The following is a 20,574-nucleotide window of genomic DNA, read 5'->3' on the forward strand; positions in this document are numbered from 1 at the left end:
TTTGTTTGTTTGTTTGTTTTTTTCCTTTTGGGTTTTTGTTAGTTTGTTTTGCCAATCTGGTGGATTAAAAATGTTACTCATTAAAGTTTATTGTGCATTTCTGTTTTGTGGGTGGGAGAGATTACTACCTCCCTCTCAATACACATTTTTGCTTTTCTCTATAGTAATAGGACCGAATTGGTCTTTTTTGTTTTTTGTTGTTTTTTGCTCTTATGCAGTATTTTATAATAGCAAAAACTGAAAACAAGTCTTAAATATCCATCATGAGAGAAATGGGAAGTAAAATGTGATAGAGTCACATGATGACAATTAGAATTAGAATTAAAATTACAGAGGATGGATTGATTTACACTTAAGCAACATGCACAGATCTTTAAAACATTGTTCAGTAAAGAAAGCAAATTGGAGAACAATTCAATATAACATCTGTATTAGATATAAAACTGAATTGGTCTCTTTCTGCCTGATATTTGAGATAATTATAGATCTTGTGGCTGAACACTTCCCCTACTGCAATAATCTTTTTGTATAAAATCTCTCTTTACCTAATTGTGGACTTTTTTTTTTTTTTTTTGAGACAGGGTCTTGCTATGTAGTTCAGATTGGCCTTGAACTCACAGGGATCCTCTTGCCTCAGCCTGAGTGCTGGGATTTCAGGCATGTGCCACTATGCCTGGAAAATTATGGATTTATTTTTTATTTGACAATACCCACCTTCAGTGTCTCCTGGAGCTTGCATAATTCACTTTCCAAAACGCAAACTTGTTGTTGTAGACTATGAAGTTCTCGATGGCAGCTTCGGAATGGAAAGATGGTATCTTTCAATATTTCTAAACTCTGAAATTCATAATAAACAAGTCTGAATCTTATGAGAAATATAGTAAAGAGGGGGGGAAAGTGGAACCAGAAAATGGTTTGATACATTTCCTCCACAACCAAAGGCACACAAGACCACCAAAATTCATCTTGCCTGAGCTTAGCCTGAGCATTCTGCTGACCTGAGCACACTCAAATAAACCCCTGGTCTGTCAGAAAACCACATTGCTGCAAACAGGTACGCATACCTGTGCTACACAGCTCTGGCACCAGCTGTACACTGACCACACTCTATTTGTCCAACATTTTATCACGTCTTTGATGTTGGGAAATTTGAAGTTCCAGGATGGTCTGAGCCAGTTTGTACTATGGGGTAGAACTGTTGAAGGAATAACCGTTCTGTAGGAAAAACAGAATCAAACAAAGTGAGTCAAAAAACCCTAAGAAATCAATTCTGTTTACTGTTTTTGTTTGTTTATTTGTTGTTGTTGTTTTTGAGACAGGGTCTCACTATGTAGTTCAGGGTGGCCCCAAACTGGTGGCAATCCTCTTGCCTCAGCCTCCTGAGTCCTAGGATTACAGGCACATGTCACCATGCTTGACTTGATTCTATTTACATATATATATATTCTATTTTTATATATATTATATATATAGTATTATCTCAACCACTGAGTTACAACTTCAGCCCCAAGAAGCTGGTTTTATAGTGTGAAAGGAGCAGGGACTTTCTAAAGCCAAATCTTCCATTAAATTCTAGAATTCAGGGACTCAGCTGGGTGTGGTAGCGCACACCTGTAATACCAGCACTCGGGAGACTGAGGGAGGAGGATCATTGTGAGTTTGGAGCTAGTCTGGATACATAGTGAGTTCAAGGCAAGCCTGAAGTACATAGTGAGACCTTGTCTGAAAAAAACCAAAACAGACAAACAAACAAAAAACAACAAAAAAACTCACAATGTAAGTATGGTTTGTTAGATACTGAATACATGCTAGCGAAAAAAAGAAACCAAGGGAGTGTGCAAATGTTGGATGGGATGAAATTTTAGGTTTAAAAGTCAAAGAGAAGCTGGGCATAGTGCCGCATGCCTGTAATCCCAGCAGTTGGGAGGCTGAGACAGGAGGATCATTGCAAGTTCGAGACCAGCCTGGGCTACAAAGTGAGCTCAAACCCAGCCTGAACTGTATATCGAGACCCTGTCTCAAAAAGACAAAAAAAAAAAAAAAAAAAAAAGTCAAAGAGAGTGCCACTGAGAAGGTGACTTTTGAGAAAAATCATACAAAAGTAAGGAAGTTAGCAGTCAAATATCTGAGAGGCCAGGTGTGACAGCCCATATATGGAATCCCAGCACTCTGGGAGGTAGGAAGCTCACAAGTTCAAGCCCAGCCTTGGCAACTTAGAGACTTAGGAGACCACGACTCAAAATGAAAAAAAAAGGCGGGGGGAGTGGGGATATAGCTCAGTGCACAGGTCCTGAGTTCAATCCCCAGTACCACAAAAAACAAAGAAACAAAAATATATGCGAGAGGAGGGAGCCTCAGAAGATCAACATTAAGTCCAAAGCCCCTGAGGCGTGGGCTCACCTGAAGTGTCTGAGGAATAGTAAGGAGGCTAGGAGGTCTAGGGTGAAAGACTGAAGGGAAAGGGATTAGCAAATAAGGTCAGAGTCAGATCATAAAAGCCTGGGCTGGGCATGGTGGCGCACACCTGTAATCCCAGCACTCTGGAGGCTGAGGCAGTAGGATAGTTGTTAGTTCGAGACCAGCCGGGGCTACAAAGTAAGTTCAAGGCCAGTCTGAACTGCATATCGAGACCCTGTCTCAAAAAAAAGACCAAAAAAAAAAAAATCATAAAAGACTGGTGGGTTATACTGTGGACTTTAAGTTTTATCCTGATAAAGTAAGACATTGGAGAGTTACTGCTTTTGTTTTTTTTTAAAGTCAGGGTCTGGTTATGTAGTCCAGGATGTAGTCCAGGCTGGCCTTGAACTCACTATGTAGCCCAGGCTAGGCTCAAGATCTCAGCAATCCTCCTGCCTCAGCCTCCCAACTGCTGGGATTACAGGTGTGTGTCACCACCATACCTGGTGAGTTACTGCTTTTTTTTTTTCTGTCTTTTTTGAGACAGGGTCTCACTATGCAGTTCAGGTTGGCCTTGAGCTCACTTTGTAGCCCAGGCTGGTCTTGAACTCGCAGTGATCCTCTTGCCTCAGCTTCCCGAGTGCTGGGATTACAGGCATGCGCCACCATGCCTGGTGAGTAATTGTTTTTTGAGGGCCTGATTATTTTAAAAGCTTTTTATAAAGAGAGCTATAGGGCTGGGAGTATAGCTCCGGGGTGGGATGTATAATGCACAAGGCTCTGGATTCAACACCCAGAAATACCAACATATATAAATAAAATTCAAAAAGAGAGTGCCGTAACAACAAAGAAATATATGTGACTGCAAAAACCAATACCTTTTTCAATAGCACATTTAACTTGTGAGTCCCAGAGAAAAATGACCAAACTTTACCAAACCTAAGATTTAAATTCTATTCCTACGGGCTGGGACTTTACCTCAGCGGCACAGCGCCTGCCTGGCAAGCTCAAGGTCATGAGTTTGATTCCTGGTACCGGAAAAAAAAAAAGAATATAAAAGAAAAAAAAAATAAATTCTATTCCTATGCCTCCTGTTCATCACTTAATTGCTAGACTTATGCAATTAAATTCACCAGGAAGAGACCATAGTTATGGTGTGCTTGAGCACAATTTCTTGTGATTCTCACTTGATGTGAACTTTTTTTCCCTTTGGTGCTACTGGGGATTGAACCCAGGGCCTTAAAGGGTTCTATCTCTGAGTTATTCCCGTGGCATCCTCTCCCTTTTAAAAAAATATTTTGCGACCTGGGTCCTGTTGGGCTCAAATTTGCAGCTCTCTTGCTGGAGTGTTCCAGAATAGTGGGATTACAGGTAGGTGTCATTGCACCTTTCTTTTTTTTTGTTTGTTTTTGAAACAATTCTCTACATAGTTCAGGCTGGCCTGGACTCACTATAGAGCCCAGACTGGCCTCAAACTTGCAAAGATCTTCTTGCCTCAGCCTCCTGAGTGTTGGAATTCAAAGTGTGTACCACCACACCTGGAATGACTTTCATATTAACTCTTGAACTATGGTTGCCATGAAAAGTACAGGATGACCTGAATTTTTTTTTCTTGTATAATATTGGTGATTGAACCCCAGGCCTTACATGTGCTATACAAATGTTCTACCACTGAGTTATATCCCTGTCCCTTTCAAAATTTTGTTTTGAGGCAGAGTCTCACTAAGTTGCCCAGGTTGGTTTTGAACCTGTGATCCTCCTAGCTCAGCCTCCCATGTCACTGGGATTACAGGTGAGTATCTGGCCCAAGGATGAATAATTTTATTATACTTCATTGTTAAATGGGACACATTTATACTAAAATTTATTGTTAGTGTGAAATTCAAATTTGATTCCATGTCTATATTTTTATTTGCTAAATCTGGTAACTCTGAACTTCTCAAATCTCTCTAATATTTTCTCTGTTCTACATTATATCTTACCTTTCTGGTGAGGGTGGTGGAGGGGGAGGGGTAACTAGTTTGGATTGGAATTGAGAGGCTTCTTTTTTTTTGACTAATCTCTTGGCTTTAGCTTTTAGCTTTCTTCTTCGTTGTCTGAACTTGGGCATGATTTCTGTGGAGAAATTTTTAAGGATATTTTTATTGAAATATCTATGTTATACAAACCTTAAGTGTACAAGGGGTGATCAACACATACAATGAATGTTTAAATTTTAAGAATTTATCACAGTGAAATGTACATTACCATTAATCCATTTACCCTTGGTTTGAACATATTTCTCCCATTGTTCTTGGCACTTCCCTTTTCTTTTTTCTTCTTTAATTTTTAAATTTTTTTTGAGACACACTCTTGCTATTTAGTTCTGGCTGACCTTAAACTCACTATGTAGCCCAGGAGAGCCTTGAACTTGCATTGATCCTTCTGCCTCAGCCTCCAGAGTGCTGAGAATACAAGTGTGCACCACCACACCCCACTTAAAAGGCTGTTTCTTTACCAGGAACATTTACTGAACATTTGAGTTAGTTGCGGGAGGAGGAAAACAACATTAGCTATTTCTTTATAGCAGCTTATTCAAGAGCAAAAGTGAAGAGTGGGAGAGAAACTGGCTCTGCAGAGCGGGCTTGGGTCAAGAAGTAGAAAAAGAGGGTAAGAGCAGAGATAAAAGTATACGATGCATCTGGGGAATGCAGCGTGGGTATCATGGAGAGTTATACTAGCCATGAATACCTTCACATACATTTCCTCAGTTAATCTTCACTGTCCTAAAAAATATTCTCCCCAATAAGGAGGACTGTATTCCCACTTTTACACAAGAACAGACTGAGGGCTACAGAATTTAGATCATCTATCCAGTGTAATGCAATAGAGGATAGAGTCCAGATCTGTAAGTCTTCAAAGATCTTTTTTGTTTTACTAGACTATGGTGCAAAGTAGGCACTACATAATGAAATCACAATTTCCCCAAGCCCAAGATATAAATGTTTTAAAACATTATCGAGTATATTTATATTTTAATCCCTATCCTTTTTTGAAGAAGGTTAAGTCCAAGCTAGTGTGATCTCAAGCTCCAGAAGGGCTTTGCGGGTTTAATTGTTGCTACCTGAGGAACAAAGACTTTATTCAAGTAGCAGACAAGGCCTGGGCCTCTTTCCCTTCAAACTTACATTTGCATAGGGACAATCGGCCTTTAAAATACACATTCATTCCACTTCTGTGCACTCGGTAACCTTTCTGCACTTAGTATGCAGCTGTGCACTTACTCAGTTCTCGGATTCTACTGGCGGCGCAATCTCCTCCCTCCGCGGACCTGTAGAGGCGACCCCTAATGGCAAAAGGCAACAGTTCACATAGCAATAGCTCTCCCAGAAGGGCAGATTGTTGATAACATCATTAGGACTCATTGTCAGGTCCTGAATTAACAGCATATTTTTATAAAATGCTCTTAGAAGTTTGGGAGACATGTGTTACCTTTATTATATTACGACTCCTGGCCCCGCCCCATGAAGGAACGCTAAGCAAGGATTATGAAATAGAAATCAGTGGGTTGTTTGGTTTTTGGTGATACTGGGGATTGAACCCAGAGCTACACCCTCAGGCTTTTCTAATTTTTTAAAAAAGTTTTCTAATTTTTTTTTTTTAATTACAGGGTAATGCTAAGTCACTTAATTTCGCATGATGGGTTTTTTTTTTGTTTGTTTTGTTTTGTTTTTGTCATTTTTTCGAGACAGTATCTCGCTATGCAGCTCGGGCTGGACTTGAGCTCACTTTGTAGCCAGGCTGGCCTCAAACTCGCAACGATCCTCCTGCCTCAGTCTCCTGAGTGCTGGGATTACAGGTGTGTGCAACTACACCTGGTTTTTTCTTAAAGCCTCAAAATGAAATTTTTTTATTTTAATTTTTTTTTCCTGCAGTGCTAGGAATTCAAACCAGGGCCTTGAGAATGCTAGGCAAGAGCTGCACCACTGAACTACATTCCTACTCCTATAAAAATATTCTGAATGTATTTATGAGAACCTCTGAGAAAGTAGTAATCTTGTGGTTACCTGGAGAAAAAAAAAATTAAATCTCATCAGATCTATGAGAACCTTTTCTGGAAACCCCTATCCAAGGTTTAGAATCCACAATGTCAGGCCTGACATGACAGACCCCATGCTTATCCTTATAAACAATGAGAAGCAATAGCTTGCCTCTGGTAAACAAGAAATAAGGGTAATAAAAAATTTAATGTCAGGCTACAGTCACACTACAGTCCCCTGATGCCAGCTCTCTGTACCAACCTGTACAGATTGTCTGTACAGCCTTAAACTCAAACACTTCATCCAGATTCTTTGAGATTCCTTAAAACTGCACCCCTCACCTTAAGACCTATATATACTCAGTCCCCCCTTTACATATTTGCTGATATTCACTCCAATGTCAGCCTGCCTGTGGGTAGAGGAATAAAATTTGTTCTTCCCCACCTCACACACCATTGTTATACACAGCTGGGATTCCCAGGATTGGCGATTCCCACCGCAACCTTTATTTCCTTGGCCTTTATCTGTCCCTTCAGTCTTTTCCTGTTTCCTTTCACTTTCTCCGTGATGTCTTTTGTAATGATCAAACTGGTCCACAGACTCAGGCTCCTGTTGTTTTTTTCCCTCTATTACCAACCCTTAAATTACAAAATAGACTTTAAAAGGGAAGTGAGCTTTCTAATTAAACCTGGTAGATTGATTCTGACAAAGATTCTGTTTCTGATCACACTTCTGTCAGACTCCTGACCTCCTCCTAAACCTATCCATCTATCTATCTATCTATCTATCTATCTATCTATCTATCTATCTATGTTCTCCTTGGCCAAATTAAGTTTTAGCAGTGAATGCTGCTAAATCAGTTGGGCATAAACCATCTCCAAACCCCAATATCTTATTGGGTTCCTCATCCTCCACCATCTCCTAGTTGATGTCTGATTACTTCGATTTGTCTTCAGGAAGAATCCTGTTTAGTCTCTGTAAACAGAATCCCCTTCTCTCTGGTGTTTCCTCTTAGTTATTTTCCATCTCCTAACTTTGCTCTTTGTCTATGAATTTGCAGTTGTCTGTGATGTATCTCACTAGAGATACGTTGGTCTCTATAACTATTGCAATAGTCCTGAATAAAGTCTTCCTTACTATGCTTTAACAAGTGTAATCAAAGAATCTTTTCTTTAACAATTTAAGGAGTGGGTAGCTCAGTGGTAGAATGTTTTCCTAGCATGTGCAAGATGCTGGCTTCTGTACCTTATACAAACAAACAAACTCTAAATAATTCTTTACCATGACTCCAAAACCTGTTCACTATTTAGTTCTAATGGCCCTTTGCAGCATTTCTTTTAGTGACCAGAAGTTTGTATTTCAGGTCTACCAAACATTTTCTACAGTGTTATCAACTTTTCTTCCTATTTGCGGTGTCCTCTTCCAGGTCCTCTTACACTAGCCCTCAAGATTTGGTTTGCTTGTTTATATATTTATTTATTTCTGGTGGTACTGAGGATTGAACCCAGAGCTGTCACACTGAGCTATATCTGCAGCCCTTTAATTTTTATTTTAAGACAGGGTCTTACTAAGTCATTAGGCTGTCCAGGCTGGGTTCTAGTTGATGATCCTCTTTTTTTTTTAATTAAAAATTTTTTCATTAGTACGTTTCTAGTATAGAATGATTACTTTCAGAGTCAGGTGTTAGTATACACATATAACAAAACTTCATTCATTTTACTTCCCTTCTCTATCCCTTCCTCCACTTCACCCTCTGAGCTTGTTATCCTCTTGCTCCAGCCTCCCAGAGCCCTGGGATTAGAAGCATGTGGCACTATGCCCAGATAAGATTTTATTACTTTTGTTTTACAGATATTAGTCGACTATTTCAAATGCTAGGTGTTGTGATACAATTCTAAATAAGATCAACAGATTCTGGTCTTATGGTGTTTATACTGGCAGAAATATCATCTCTTTAGGGTGTCTATAGCATTTCATATACTTTGTTGTTTTTAAGGTACTAGGGACTGAGACCAGGGGCTTCAACCTGAGCTAACCTTTTAAAATTTTTTGTACTGAGGAAAGTTCTTGCTAAATGATTAGGCTGCCCAGGCTGGGCTCCATAATCCTTCTGCCTCAGCCTCCAGGAGTGCTAGGATTACAGGCGTGGATCACCATGCATGGTCACATATGCACCTTTATTATGAACTCTATTAAACTGCACTGTAGTTTTTGTTTGCATGTTTGCACCCCACTGGGCCATGAGCTTTTTTAAGGTTAGAATAAAATTTTAGTCATCTTCGTGTCATTAGTATCTAGATGATAACAGCCATTAAATAATGTTCCATTTTAATAAATGGATGGAAGAAATCATTCCTTCTAAGTGTTAACTAGCAAGTGCTCTTTCTTTTAGTTATGGAATATACTTTTATACCATTAAATGCTGTGAAATTGTTTCATTGGGAAAAGTTTTAGTTTTTCATCTTAGCATACATCTTAATATGATTAAAAGATGGGTCCAAAACTTTTTGAATAGAAAAACCTTTCAAGTAGAAAGATGCAGTAGCAGAGTAAGAATTACAGTCTTTTGCAGGAGTTGGCACTGCTGTTTCTGCTAAAACTCCATCGGATAATATGAAAATTCTTTAGTCAAGGCACTTCCAAAGCTGAGTCAGAACGAAAATGACAGTTGCACTGTATTACACGCTACACTTGGGCTTCAGCCAACTCTGTTTTTATTACTAGTGCAATCAGCTCATCTTGAACACCACAATGCTGTTTTTGATAGTAGCTTAGATTTAGTTTTATGCTTTATGTTGTAGAGCGTTGCTTTTTTTAAAGATTCTATCTTGTTTCCCAAAGGAGACCGCTAAAGTCTCTTCCAGCATAGTATTGGGCAGTTAGTAAAAAGGGAACACCTTTTAAACTGACACTCACAGAATGTCGGACGGCATGAATACTACATCACAGAACATGTTAGTGTTCCCAAGTAAAAGAATATACCTCACAGGAAGGTCTTGTCAAAATGTATATTCCAAATAAGTAGATCTGGGTGGAGTTCGATAATTTGCATTTGCAACAAGCAATACAGAGATCCTATTGTCGCTAGTTCGAGGACCCATTTTGAGTACCAGAGATGCAAAGGAATGAGAAAAAGGAAAGCAGATGCTTTGTTCCAAAACACATTTTGCAGTGTTAATCAGAAGTGGATTCGGAAGGAGGCAGGAAGAGCGCTTCTTCCGCAGCCCCAAAGCTCCCCCTTTCCTGCTCCATTTCTCCCCCCAGCCCAGCCAAAGTCCTCAGCTCCTTAAGCAATAAAAACACAAGCAGCAAAAGGCCCAGCTACAGAAGATGTGAGCCCACGTAACAAAAAAGGAATCGTCCCTGCACTTACTAGTCTGACAGCCTGGGGATTAGACGGAGTCCGAACAGCGGTCTCTTCACGCCATAAAGAAAGATTCAAAATTAAAACCTTGTCATAGAGGGACCAATCGTAGGGGTGCTCTCCCCACGATTCGCTCTCTTGGTAGTGTAGAAGCCCAGCTTCGCTTATGATTGGCTGAAATCGCACCACGCTCCGACCAATCAGCGCTGAGGCGCTTCTGCTATGAATAAGAGGAAGGCGGGCGAGAAGTGGTGGGGGAGCCGGAGAGGAAAGAAGGTGTGTCACGTCCCCTATGTTGTCGGTGGAAGCTTTCGTGTAATTGGTTTCTTCTTCTTCTGATTGTTCCAATAGCAAGCTCTTCTCTACGGAGCCCTATGAAATTGAAAGTGGAGAAGAGAGGGCAGCCAATAGAAAAAAATATACGTACATCAGCCAATCGCCCTGTGGCATTTTGTGTCTTTGTCCAACAGGAAATTGTGTTTCATGCGGAGGGGCGTTACCCCGTCGCCAATGGGCGGGAGCAGGTGAACTAGAAGAGCCAATGAGTGCGAGATGTTGAATGACAGCTGTCCAATAGAGATCCTCAGTGCTAGTAAGGTTTGCAGCTTAAGCACCGCCGGGGTCTGAGGAATGTCAACTATTCAACATGGAGGCGGAGGTCGATAAGCTGGAACTGATGGTGAGTACAAAGTGAAGGAGGAGACCTACTGGCTAATTAATTTTACCCCTATGGCCTTGAAACTAGGACGCAGTTTGGAGTCCCCTGAAACTCTGGGCGCCGGAGGCTGGACCAGAATCGAATTCCCTCCTCTTGCAGCAAAGGGAGCCGCCACCGTCTTGGTCTCTTAAACCGCCGCGGGGGAAGGGGTGACATCCGGGAGACTCGTGTGGGAATGGCGGGAGACAGTGAGGGAGTAGGGCCTTTGGAATTTCTTCCTTCACCTTTCCTCCCGAGTCGCCACTCCCGGTGCAGACAGCGCTTTACGTATTTCCACCGAGGGGAGAACCTGCCTTGCGCCCCAAGAAGGGGAGAGATGGTTCCTGCTGCTGGAAAGCGGCTTGCGGGGTGCGGCGGAGGGAGAAGCCGAGGGGCGGGAGCAGCCCCTTTCGGGTGAGCCGCTCTCGTCCCCGGAGGCGGCTGAGAAAGCGTGCGCACGGGTGCTGGACTCGCGTGTGTGACCTCCCCGCGTCCCGGGAAGCCCCAGACCTGGTAGCGTTTGGCCGGGAGGTAGCGCGCCGCGGTGCGGGGAGGAGGCAGCGGCACGACCGCAGCCCCCGGCGCGGGCGGGATCCGGGCCGGAGGGCGCCTTGCTGCGGAGTCGCCCGCTCTCGCTCGTCCTTCGCAGAGGAGGGCAAGGGGGAACTGGAAAGGCGCCCCGGTTGCGTTGTCCTTCTAGTTTTCAGGGTTTTCCCTTGTCCCTCCCTCACATCCCTACGTTACCAACTCCGTAGCCCGCGCTTTTTTCTTTCTTCTCTTGTTCTGTCTTCAGTCCTTTCCCCATGTGTTAAATAGTTTTTCCAGTTGGAGCTGGCTCCCTTAAAATAGCGGGTTTGGAGAAAGTATTCATTGAGCTCTTGTCGTTTATTTCTTTGTTAGAGAAAATCCCAAGATTAAATTTGGCGAAGTAGGAAACTTCTTTCTCCATCCGCAATCGGTGGCTCCTCCACCTCCCTTCCTTACTTGGGTGACTACTTGGGTATCGGTTGTGCCTAGGCTGCTCTCGCCAAGGTGATCTTGGGTCTAGTTTCTGCCTTGGAAAGGATGCGTGGGGATCCTGGAATGTACAGAGTACCGTCCTACCTGCGATTCCTACCCCAGAAATCCGAGACCTTGATTTATCTCATTTCCCTTTAATTTGTTAATGAATTGAAGTGTTTCTTATATACAAACTGATTTAAAGGCTTTCAATTCCTTTGGTTTTTCATTGCTTTTAAAATTTTGCTTTAAATTGCGTGTGTGTGTGTGTGTGTGTGTGTGTGTGTAGGGAGTGTGGGAATGGGGACAGGGTGGCAGAGTGTGTGTAGGGAGTGTGGGAATGGGGACAGGGTGGCGGAGGGGAGGGAGCAGTAAGACCGAAGAATTTTATGTAGCTTTTCAAGCTTCCAATGATGAATATTTAGATCAGGTTTGGGAATTTTAAAGTTATTATTATTTTATTTTTTAAATACAAAACAGTGTTAAGTATTTCAGTTTGATTCTATCAACAGATATAAATGTTGTATCTTGCCCCCACTATTTTGAATTCCTCCTTTCAGATACAGATATTTCTGCTTAATTGTTAATGGTAAATGATGCTAATTCTGCTTTTAACAGGTTTTTTTTTTTTCTCCTTGAGTTGCGTGTTGGGCCGGGAGTGTAGCTCAGTGTCACAGCACCTGCTTGGCAAGCCCAAGGTCCTGAGTTCGATTCCGAGTGCCAAAAAAAAAAAATTAATTGAGTTGAGAGTTTTAATTTTCCGGCTCTTGGTAGCCTTTGCGATAGGGTTAATGTTCTTATAAGACTTCTTTAGATTGCACTGATTCTATTTTAAGGGAAAAACAATTAAGTAATATGGAAAAGAGTAGGTTTTAGAAACTTACGAGGTAGCCAAACTTTTAAACATTTAGATGTTGTTTAAATTGGGGGAATTTAATTTTTTTTTTGAAGGGAGGAAGAAAATGAAGCAAGTTTTGTCTTAAATTTCTTTCAAGTAAATTAGTGGTAGCTTCCCTTGCCCCTTTCAAGTTATTGTTTTCGTAAATTGGGTTTAAAACTATATACTTTAAAAATGTACTTTTAGATCATGTTTTTTAGTATTACTGCTTTGTATTTACTAGATAGTAAAAGATAATACTCATCTGCAGATTTTCTATGTTCATCAAAATTTTTTTTAAAAATCTGTGAACCAGTATAGTTTCCAGGATCCAAAGTCAATGATTTCCTGTGCAATCTTCTGGTTTTTGGTTTTGTATTACTTAAATAAAAGATTTGCCAAGGAATTAGTATTGAGTATTTGGTAGGTGAAAAGAGAATGCATACTATTTCACTTTGAAAAAGAAACTGATAATCCTAATTTTGTAAATAGCCTTATGTTCTTACTTTAATTTTTTTTATATTTTTCTTGTTTGTGTTAGCTTCCAATTCAGAAAGTTAAACATTTCCTTTTCTTTGACTTTGAAACCTGATACTTGGTTTAACAGAGTTAAATATTCTAATATTTGAGTTATAGGGCCCAGGATTTGAGGCCAAGACTCTCAAGTTCCAGCTGTCCTGAATCTGAGTCCATTTCTTGGTAGGTTTAATCCAGCTAAGTAGCTGAACTGGACCATTTAAAAGAAGGTTGGTGAAAATAATGGAAATGTAGTTCAGCATCAATCAACATTACTAATAGAGGAATAACCTCATTGTAGAGTATCTTTGTCCTCTAATTTTTTCCCTTCACTTACTGATTGAGTGGCATATGTCTAGGGGTCTCTTTTTGTCCACTACTGATTGTACACAAACAGTAGCATAGTGCGATACTGTGACACTTTCTAGGTTTACATCTGACTTTTAAGGAAACTTTTTTTTTAAAGGAAATTTGGTATTTAAGTCTCAGGCACCCCATTATTGTTTTCCTCTTGATATTTCTACATTCAAAGGAAATCAACATGTCTTCTATATTTAAGATAATGTGAAAGTTAACTGAAATGCTAAAAACCTCTTCTATAGTGCTCAGTAAATATCCAGTTTAGCACCAGTTGATTCCCTAGGTGTCTTCTTCCTTGTAATAATAGCCCTCTATAAACTTTTGAGACAAAAAGCTATAAGATGGTAAGTGTTTTGTGTTTTCTAAAGTGTAGTTTAGGATCCAGAGTAATTAATTGGGTATGTAGACATTTGAAAAAATTCTTTATTTTACTTTTCATTTGTTTTCTTCAACATACTTACTCAAAGGGCTTATTTTATATGGCATGTAATCAGTTGCTTTGCAAAAGGAGCTAACCAACAAACCATCTCAACAGAAAATAGAAACATTTAACACAACTTTGATTTAGTAGTAATTGTAAATGGTTTTGTTAATACCAATCCTAGAGTATTAATAATACCTATCTTAATTACTACTAAGGTTTAGAACATATTAATAAAATTCTGCTATATCTCTGCATGTTTCTTCTGTTTGAATGTTAACTATAGGTTAGTCATCAAAAACACAGCACTTTGATATTTACGACTCATTCTTTTTTTTTTTTTAAGAAAAATAAGCATTGATATAAATGTTTTTAGGTTTTTGGATGTCTTCTGACCAAAATGGCAACCCAACATTAAATTCTTTTTACACTGAAGCTTCAAGTGACGCAAGATACTTTTGTGTTCCTTTTCTACTTATTACTGCTAACGAATGCTCTGACTTTATTGCACTACTGTACTTTACAGCTAGCAGTGCAATAGTATTGTCAAAGCATCTGAAAGCAGGGTACACGCCAGAATTTTTTATTCTCGCTTTACACCTTTCTTCAGTATTTATGAATAATTTAACTACAACCTTTGTTGCTGAAAACTGTATAATTTTGTTACAAACAGTATATCTTTTAGAAAAACATAATTGAAAACCACTTTTTAACCTACCATTAAAAACTCACTACTGTACTGCATTATGAAACACATTGAGAAACTACTTTTTATATTTAAAGTTATTATGCCTTGTGTAAATGAGTAGTACTTTGTAATTTGCTTCTTTTACAATAAATTTTTTTGGCAATTTATTTTTTCTGTAATACATTTAGATAATTTCTGGCAAATCTTAGGTTTTCTTTAACTTAGTTTTATGACAAATTAGTAATTGATGAAGACAATCGCTGCTGTATATGCCCTATGGTGACTTGCCCATCTTAATTAGAGTTAATTTTGGTATTATGTAGGAAATGCTTGAATTTAAAACTTAAAAATGGTTGATTTAAAATTCATTTTGTAGTTATGTGTCAAAAACTGTGAATTCATCACTATTTTTGGTAATGAATTTCATTGAGATATAATTTAAATGCAATAAAACTCACCAACTTAAAGTGTATAATTTGATGGGCTTTGGTAAGTGTATACCCTAATGTAATCACCACTACAGGCAGGATATATAGGACATTTCTATCACCTTAAAAAGTTTTTGTAGCTGGAAATGGTGGCTCACATATGTAATCCCAGACTCTGGGAGGCTCAGTGAAGAGGATCAAAACTCCCAACCCAACCTGGATAACTCAGTAACTTAGTGAGACCCTGCCCTAAAATTTAAAAAAAGGGCCTGAGTTCAATTGCTAGTAAGGGGTGGGAGCTGTTGTGGTTTGTGCCTATAATCCTAGTTCTGAAGGAGGCTGAGGCAGGAGGATTACTAGTTTAAATCCCACAAGGCAACCTAGCAAGATCTTGTCTCAAAAGAGTAAAAGAAAGGGCTGGGGATGTGGCTTAGTGGTAGAGTGCCTCTGGGGTTAATCCTCAGTACCACAAATAAATAAATAGAAAATAAAAGGGAGAAAGTTTTTTTGTCTCCTTCTGTAGTCATCCTCTTCTCTCCAAATTTTTTGGCATCCACTAATCTCTAGTTTGCTAGAATTTCATAAAAGTGGAGTAATGGTGTGCAACCTTTTGTATTTAGCTTCTTGCACTTACGAGAATGCTTTTTTGGGGCGGGGATGGAGACAAGGTCTCGCTATGCAGTTCAGGCTGGCCTTGAGCTCACTTTGTAACCCAGGCTAGTCTTGAACTCCCAACAGTCTTCCTGCCTCAGCCTCCCAAGTTCTGGGATTACAGGTGTATGCCACCATGCCTGGCTGAGAATGCTTTTGTTATACATCCATGTTGTACCTATTAGTATTGGACAGGTTTTTTGTTTTGTTTTCTGACTATGTAGTTCAGGCTGGCCTTGAACTCACTATTAACCCTTGCTGGCCTTGAACTCATGTTCTTCCTGCCTCATCCTTCTGAGCACTGGAATTACAAGTGTGCAACACCATGCCCAGCAGTAGTTGGACAATTTTTATTGCTAAGTAGTATTCTCTTGTATAGAATGTGAGAAATTATTCATCCATCCACTAAATTATAGACTTTTGGTCATTTCCAGGCTTTGCCTTTTATGAATAAAGTTGTTCTGAGCATTGGAGTATTTTATTTCTTTTGTGTAAATGGATTGCTGAGTAACATGATAAATGTATGCTTGTTTTACAAGAAACTGCTATAATCTTTGCCAGAGTTTCTAAATGGCTAATAATATTGAACATCTTTTCATGTGTTTATTTGCAATTGGTATATCTTTAGTGAAGTGTCAGAAAAAAACATTTTTTGTCTATTTTCAAATTGACTTATCTTTTTACTACTGCATCATGAAAATCCTTTAGTTTTCTGTCAGTTGATTTGCTTTCTCATTCAACACTCACACCTCTACCTTGATACTGGAGATTGAGCCCAGGAAGTGCTGAGCTACAACCTATGAGAGACAGGGTATAGCTATATAGTTCAGGTGGTCTTGAACTCACAATGTAGTCCAGGCTGGCCTTGAACTCATGGTGATCCTCCTGCCTCAGCCTTCCAAGTGCTGGGATTATAGACATGTGCCACCACGCCCAGCACTATCCCTTTTCTTGTTGTTTGTTTTGTTTTTTTTTGAGACAGGGTCTTGCTAAATAGGCTAACTTGGCCTTCAGCTCATGGTGATCATCCTGCCTCAGCCTCCCAAGTGTTGAGATTACAGACATGCACCATCACACTTCTTATTATCCTTTCTATCAGAGCTATTCTATAGGAGCTGAAGTGATATCTCTGGGTTTTTTTCTATTATTACAGTTATTGGTATAATTTTGATATACATAGTGATAACATTCATCATGGGGAATTGTGCCTGTACATGGTATATTTTGCTTTTTTCCCATTCTTCTCCCTTCCCTTCAGCCCCTCTCCCCCTCTTTAATTATAAAACCTTTGTTTCCATTTTTTCCTTCTATTTTTTTTCTTGTCCTTTTCTTCCTTCCATCCTGTTCCTCTTCTCATTTGAACATTTTCTTCCCATTTCCCAATATCTATTACAGATTTTGGTCCTTATTTGCATTTTCAGTTTCTCACATCAGAGAAGCCATGCAATGTATTTCTGATTTATTTCACTTAAGGATATGGTCTCAAGGTGCATCCATTCACCTATAAATGTCTCAAGTTTATCCTTCTTTATGGCTGAATAGTACTCTATTGTATTAAAAAAAACCCACATCTTTATCCATACATTAGTTGATGGGCATTTGGGCTGTTTCCAAGATTTAGCTATTACAAACTACATTTTATTTTGTGGCATATGCTTTTTATGTTCTAAGATATTTTTCCAGTCTAAGGTCACAAGTATTTTCTTCTAGAAGATTTATAGTTTTTAGTTTTTACATTTAGATCTCTGTGCAAGTTAATATTTACATATGATATAAAGTCAATGTGGAGGGTCTCTGTCTTTTCTTTCTTTTCTTTGTTCTCTTCCTTCCCTTCTTTTCTTTCAATATCACATTGTTCCAGTACCATTTGTTTAGAAAAATATCATGTCTTTTTAAAATTACCTTAGCTCCTTTGAACAAACCAGTTGAAAATATATGTGTGGACTGGCCTATTTTTGAACTGTTTTGTTCTATTATGTTGTACCACAATATCATAATGACTATATCTTCATAGTAAGTTTTGAAATCATCTTGTGTAAGGTCTCAATCTTTGCTCTTTTTTTTTTCTGTTTGAGTCTTACTTTGTAGCCCAGGTTGGCCTCAAACTCTCAGTGATTCTCTTGCCTCAGCCTCCTGAGTGCTGGGATTATAGGCATCAGGCATGTGCCACCTTGCCCAGGTCAATCTTTGCTCTTTTTTTTCTAAAAATGTTTTAATCATTTTGCATTTTCAGATAAGTTTTTTTTTGTCAGTTTCTATTTAAAACAAACAAACAGCCTGCTGGGATTGTGGATCTAAAAAACAACTTGGAGAGAATTGATATTGTATCATATTGAAACTTGGGATGTGTGAAAGGTATATACCTTCATTTATGAAATCTTTCAAAATTTCTTATCAACAGTGTCTTGCATTTTTCAGTATAAGTTTTTTTTGTCCATGTACTAGGAATTGAACTCAGGCACACACGTTAGACAAGCACTGTGTCACTGAGTTACATTTCTAGCTGTTTTATTTATTTTGAAACAAGGTCTTGTTGCTTAAATTGTAGCAAACTGGATGGAAAACGCTCTGCACCAAGTAGTTAGGAAGGCAACTTTATTAATGTAGATGGGCTGATGGGAACCACGTCCAAATCATCAGCCCTGGCTCAGAGTAAAATAGCAACTTATATACATTTTGTAAGCAGGAAGTACAGAATCAATAACAGGTTAGTCTATGGTTCATTACTTATATTTGGTCACACATTGTTAGGCAGGATTAATTGGAGGGGGCCATTTATCATGAGGCAGAAAGGTCTAGGGGAAGTCAGGGCCCCAGGCAAGCAGCTAAGATTTAGTGTGACCTTGACAGGTAGTGTGCCCCAGGTGGATGGATAGTCCTTGAAACAGGATGTGTGTGTAGCATTGTGCAGCTTATCAGATAAAGCTGCCATCAAATTATCTCTAATTTGCAGTTGTCTAACATGTATGGTAGACAAGCACTGCCCCCCAATAGAAAAATGTTATATTTTCTCATTTATCTCAGTATGTCATATTTTAAGTTTAAATAAATTAATCCTTAAGTCCTTAAGTATTTTATTATCATTTTATAAAGAAATGGTGTCAGCTGATTTTGCTAAAATTTTCCTAAGATTTTAGTCAGTATAAATAAACTTTTTAGAAAAATTAATTTTTGTTAGTTTTTATGAATTCCTCCCTGTTGGGGTAAACTGAGACACAGGTGAGACCACTGAGACAGGCAGAGTTTAAGCAACATGTAAGGACTTTATTGCAGGCCTGGTGTGGCCAGGCCAAGGGCGAAAAGACCACTGGCCCCAAGCAAGGGGGAAGAGCATGTTTTATAGGGGAGTTTAGGTAGCTGGGGGTGGTACAAAATTTTGGGTCTCTGAGTAGGGGGTCTAGAGCTAACTGATAGACAGGGCAGCATTGGGTGTGGGGGTGCTGGCAGGCGCAACGTATCTCTTGTGGTTTTTCAGGGAATCAGCTCTCTGCAGGTCGGGTTGTGTGGACCAGCTGCTAGCTAGTTGAGCTGCATGGGGAAGCTGCTGGCTTCCTTTTGAAGGAGGTGCTCCTGCAGGTATGAATAACAGATCTGCTTTGGGAGTTTTTCTCTCCTAGCTGGGCAGGGGTCTAGTTTGGAGACCTGACACTCTTCCCATTTATTTATTTATTTTTTGTACTGGGAGTCAAACTCAGTACCTTGCTCTTGACAGGCAGGTGCTGTGCCCTTGAGCTGTATTCCCAGCCCCTCCTCTTCCCATTTAATTTGCCTAATTGTAGAGGTAAATTATTTTGCCACATTACCTGCTACTAGGTCAGGTTAGTATTAGGTGCTAAAGACAGTAAAAAACTTATCTGGAAGATAGAGAGAAATACATTGCTTAATATTATCAGTGATTAAACACACAGATAAATAACCACATGATGGTAAAAGTAAATGCCTGGTATTTGGAGGGCACATTGGAAAGAGACACATAACCAGGGAAAGGTTTCTGTTGAGAGGTGAGATATAATCTGAGAGTTGAAGGATAGGTCGAAATGAGAGATTACCCAAGTGAGAGAGAGGGGAAGTGTTTTTCAGGCAAAAGAAATAGTATGTCTGAAAATGCAGAGATGAGAGGTTGTATAATTAGGAAAAATTCCAAGTGTCCCAGAAGATTGGCAAGGGGGAGAGGCAGGAAGAACCTGTAAGATCTTTTTTTTTTTTTTTTTTTTTTTTTTTTTTTTGGTTTTTCTCCGTTACCGGGAACCGAACTCACGACCTTGCACTTGCCAGGCAGGTGCTTTTGCCGCTGAGCTAAGTCCCCAGCCCTAACCTGTAAGATCAATATTCTAGTTATTAAGTTAGAAACCTCTTCACAGTTTGCTTTATTATACTCAAGATTTTTCTAATTTTTAAATTGTGTTAAAGTGCACATAACATTTACCATCTTGACCTTTTTAAAGTGTATACTGCAGTGGTATTAAACCTCCATCTATACCTTCTCAGCCTTTTTTTTTTTTATACTTTTGAGATAGGGTCTTGCTAAATTGCTTGGGCGGGACTTGAACTTGTGATCCTCCTGCTTCAGCTTCCCAGAGCGCTGGGATCACAGGCAGATGCCACCACGCCTGATTTGCTGACTTCTTGATGGGCAGAGTACATTTCCCCTTCTCTTGATATGCTTTTGCCAAAAGGCTCGTGGATAGAACTGACTGTGCCAGCAGTGAACATAGGTCTTTAAAGACTGTTTCTGCTTATTCTTGTGTGTCTGCTATCTCTATGAGGACATTGTCTACTGGTTTAAGGAAGATGAGAGACACCCAGAACAAAGGCTGTCGGAGGCAGGCAGCCCCCAGAATTGCAGTGACAAACAGCCATCAAATGCAGCTCAGTCCAGACTGCAGGCTCATGAGAATAAATGATGCTTTTTAAACCACTTGGCATTATGTGAAAAGATTTAGAAATCCCTCAAATTAAGGTTGCTAGACTTAGTGTATACCTAAAAATTCAGGATTCAAGCCAGGTATGGTGGTGCACACCTGTAATCTCAGCAGTTGTGAGGCTGAGGCAGTGGGATAGCAACCAGTTCAAGGCCAGCCTAAACTGCATAGCAAGACCTTTCTAGATATTTTCCCCCCAGAAATTTCATCTTCACTTTATTACAAAAAAAAAAAA

At 39.6% G+C, this 20,574-nt stretch overlaps 3 protein-coding genes across 12 annotated transcripts in view; 2 read left to right on the forward strand and 1 right to left on the reverse strand.

Moving 5' to 3' along the window:
* Positions 1-10,053, reverse strand: part of Prr11 (proline rich 11) — a 25,905-nt gene extending 15,852 nt beyond the window's left edge. For 2 of the 3 annotated variants that reach the window (XM_013519225.1, XM_005393991.2), the window contains exons 1-4: positions 9,790-10,053; positions 4,380-4,512; positions 1,065-1,215; positions 715-837 (exon numbers count right to left, since the gene is read on the reverse strand). In XM_013519225.1, the coding sequence (XP_013374679.1) occupies positions 715-837; positions 1,065-1,215; positions 4,380-4,507 (402 nt within the window). In that variant the 5' untranslated portion in view covers positions 4,508-4,512; positions 9,790-10,053. Of the gene's footprint in view, positions 1-714; positions 838-1,064; positions 1,216-4,379; positions 4,513-5,660; positions 5,723-9,789 lie in introns of all 3 variants that reach the window. The other variant, XM_013519224.1, reaches the window with a different exon arrangement.
* Positions 10,054-10,288: 235 nt separating this feature from the next.
* The window catches only part of Trim37 (tripartite motif containing 37), a 174,422-nt gene continuing 164,136 nt past the window's right edge, over positions 10,289-20,574 (forward strand). For 2 of the 8 annotated variants that reach the window (XM_013519212.1, XM_013519217.1), the window contains exon 1: positions 10,289-10,459. In XM_013519212.1, coding sequence (XP_013374666.1) covers positions 10,427-10,459 — 33 coding nt within the window. In that variant the 5' untranslated portion in view covers positions 10,289-10,426. The remainder of the gene's footprint in view (positions 10,460-20,574) is intronic. The other 6 variants (XM_013519216.1, XM_013519215.1, XM_013519220.1 and 3 more) reach the window with 4 other exon arrangements.
* Ska2 (spindle and kinetochore associated complex subunit 2) overlaps positions 10,510-20,574 on the forward strand; it is a 22,223-nt gene continuing 12,158 nt past the window's right edge. Inside the window, exons 1-2 of the mRNA XM_013519227.1 lie at positions 10,510-10,614; positions 20,423-20,430. Coding sequence (XP_013374681.1) covers positions 10,510-10,614; positions 20,423-20,430 — 113 coding nt within the window. The remainder of the gene's footprint in view (positions 10,615-20,422; positions 20,431-20,574) is intronic.

The sequence above is a fragment of the Chinchilla lanigera genome, unplaced genomic scaffold (genome assembly GCF_000276665.1).
Source record: "Chinchilla lanigera isolate Chin_1 unplaced genomic scaffold, ChiLan1.0 scaffold00050, whole genome shotgun sequence".
NCBI classification, from domain to species: Eukaryota; Metazoa; Chordata; class Mammalia; order Rodentia; family Chinchillidae; genus Chinchilla; species Chinchilla lanigera.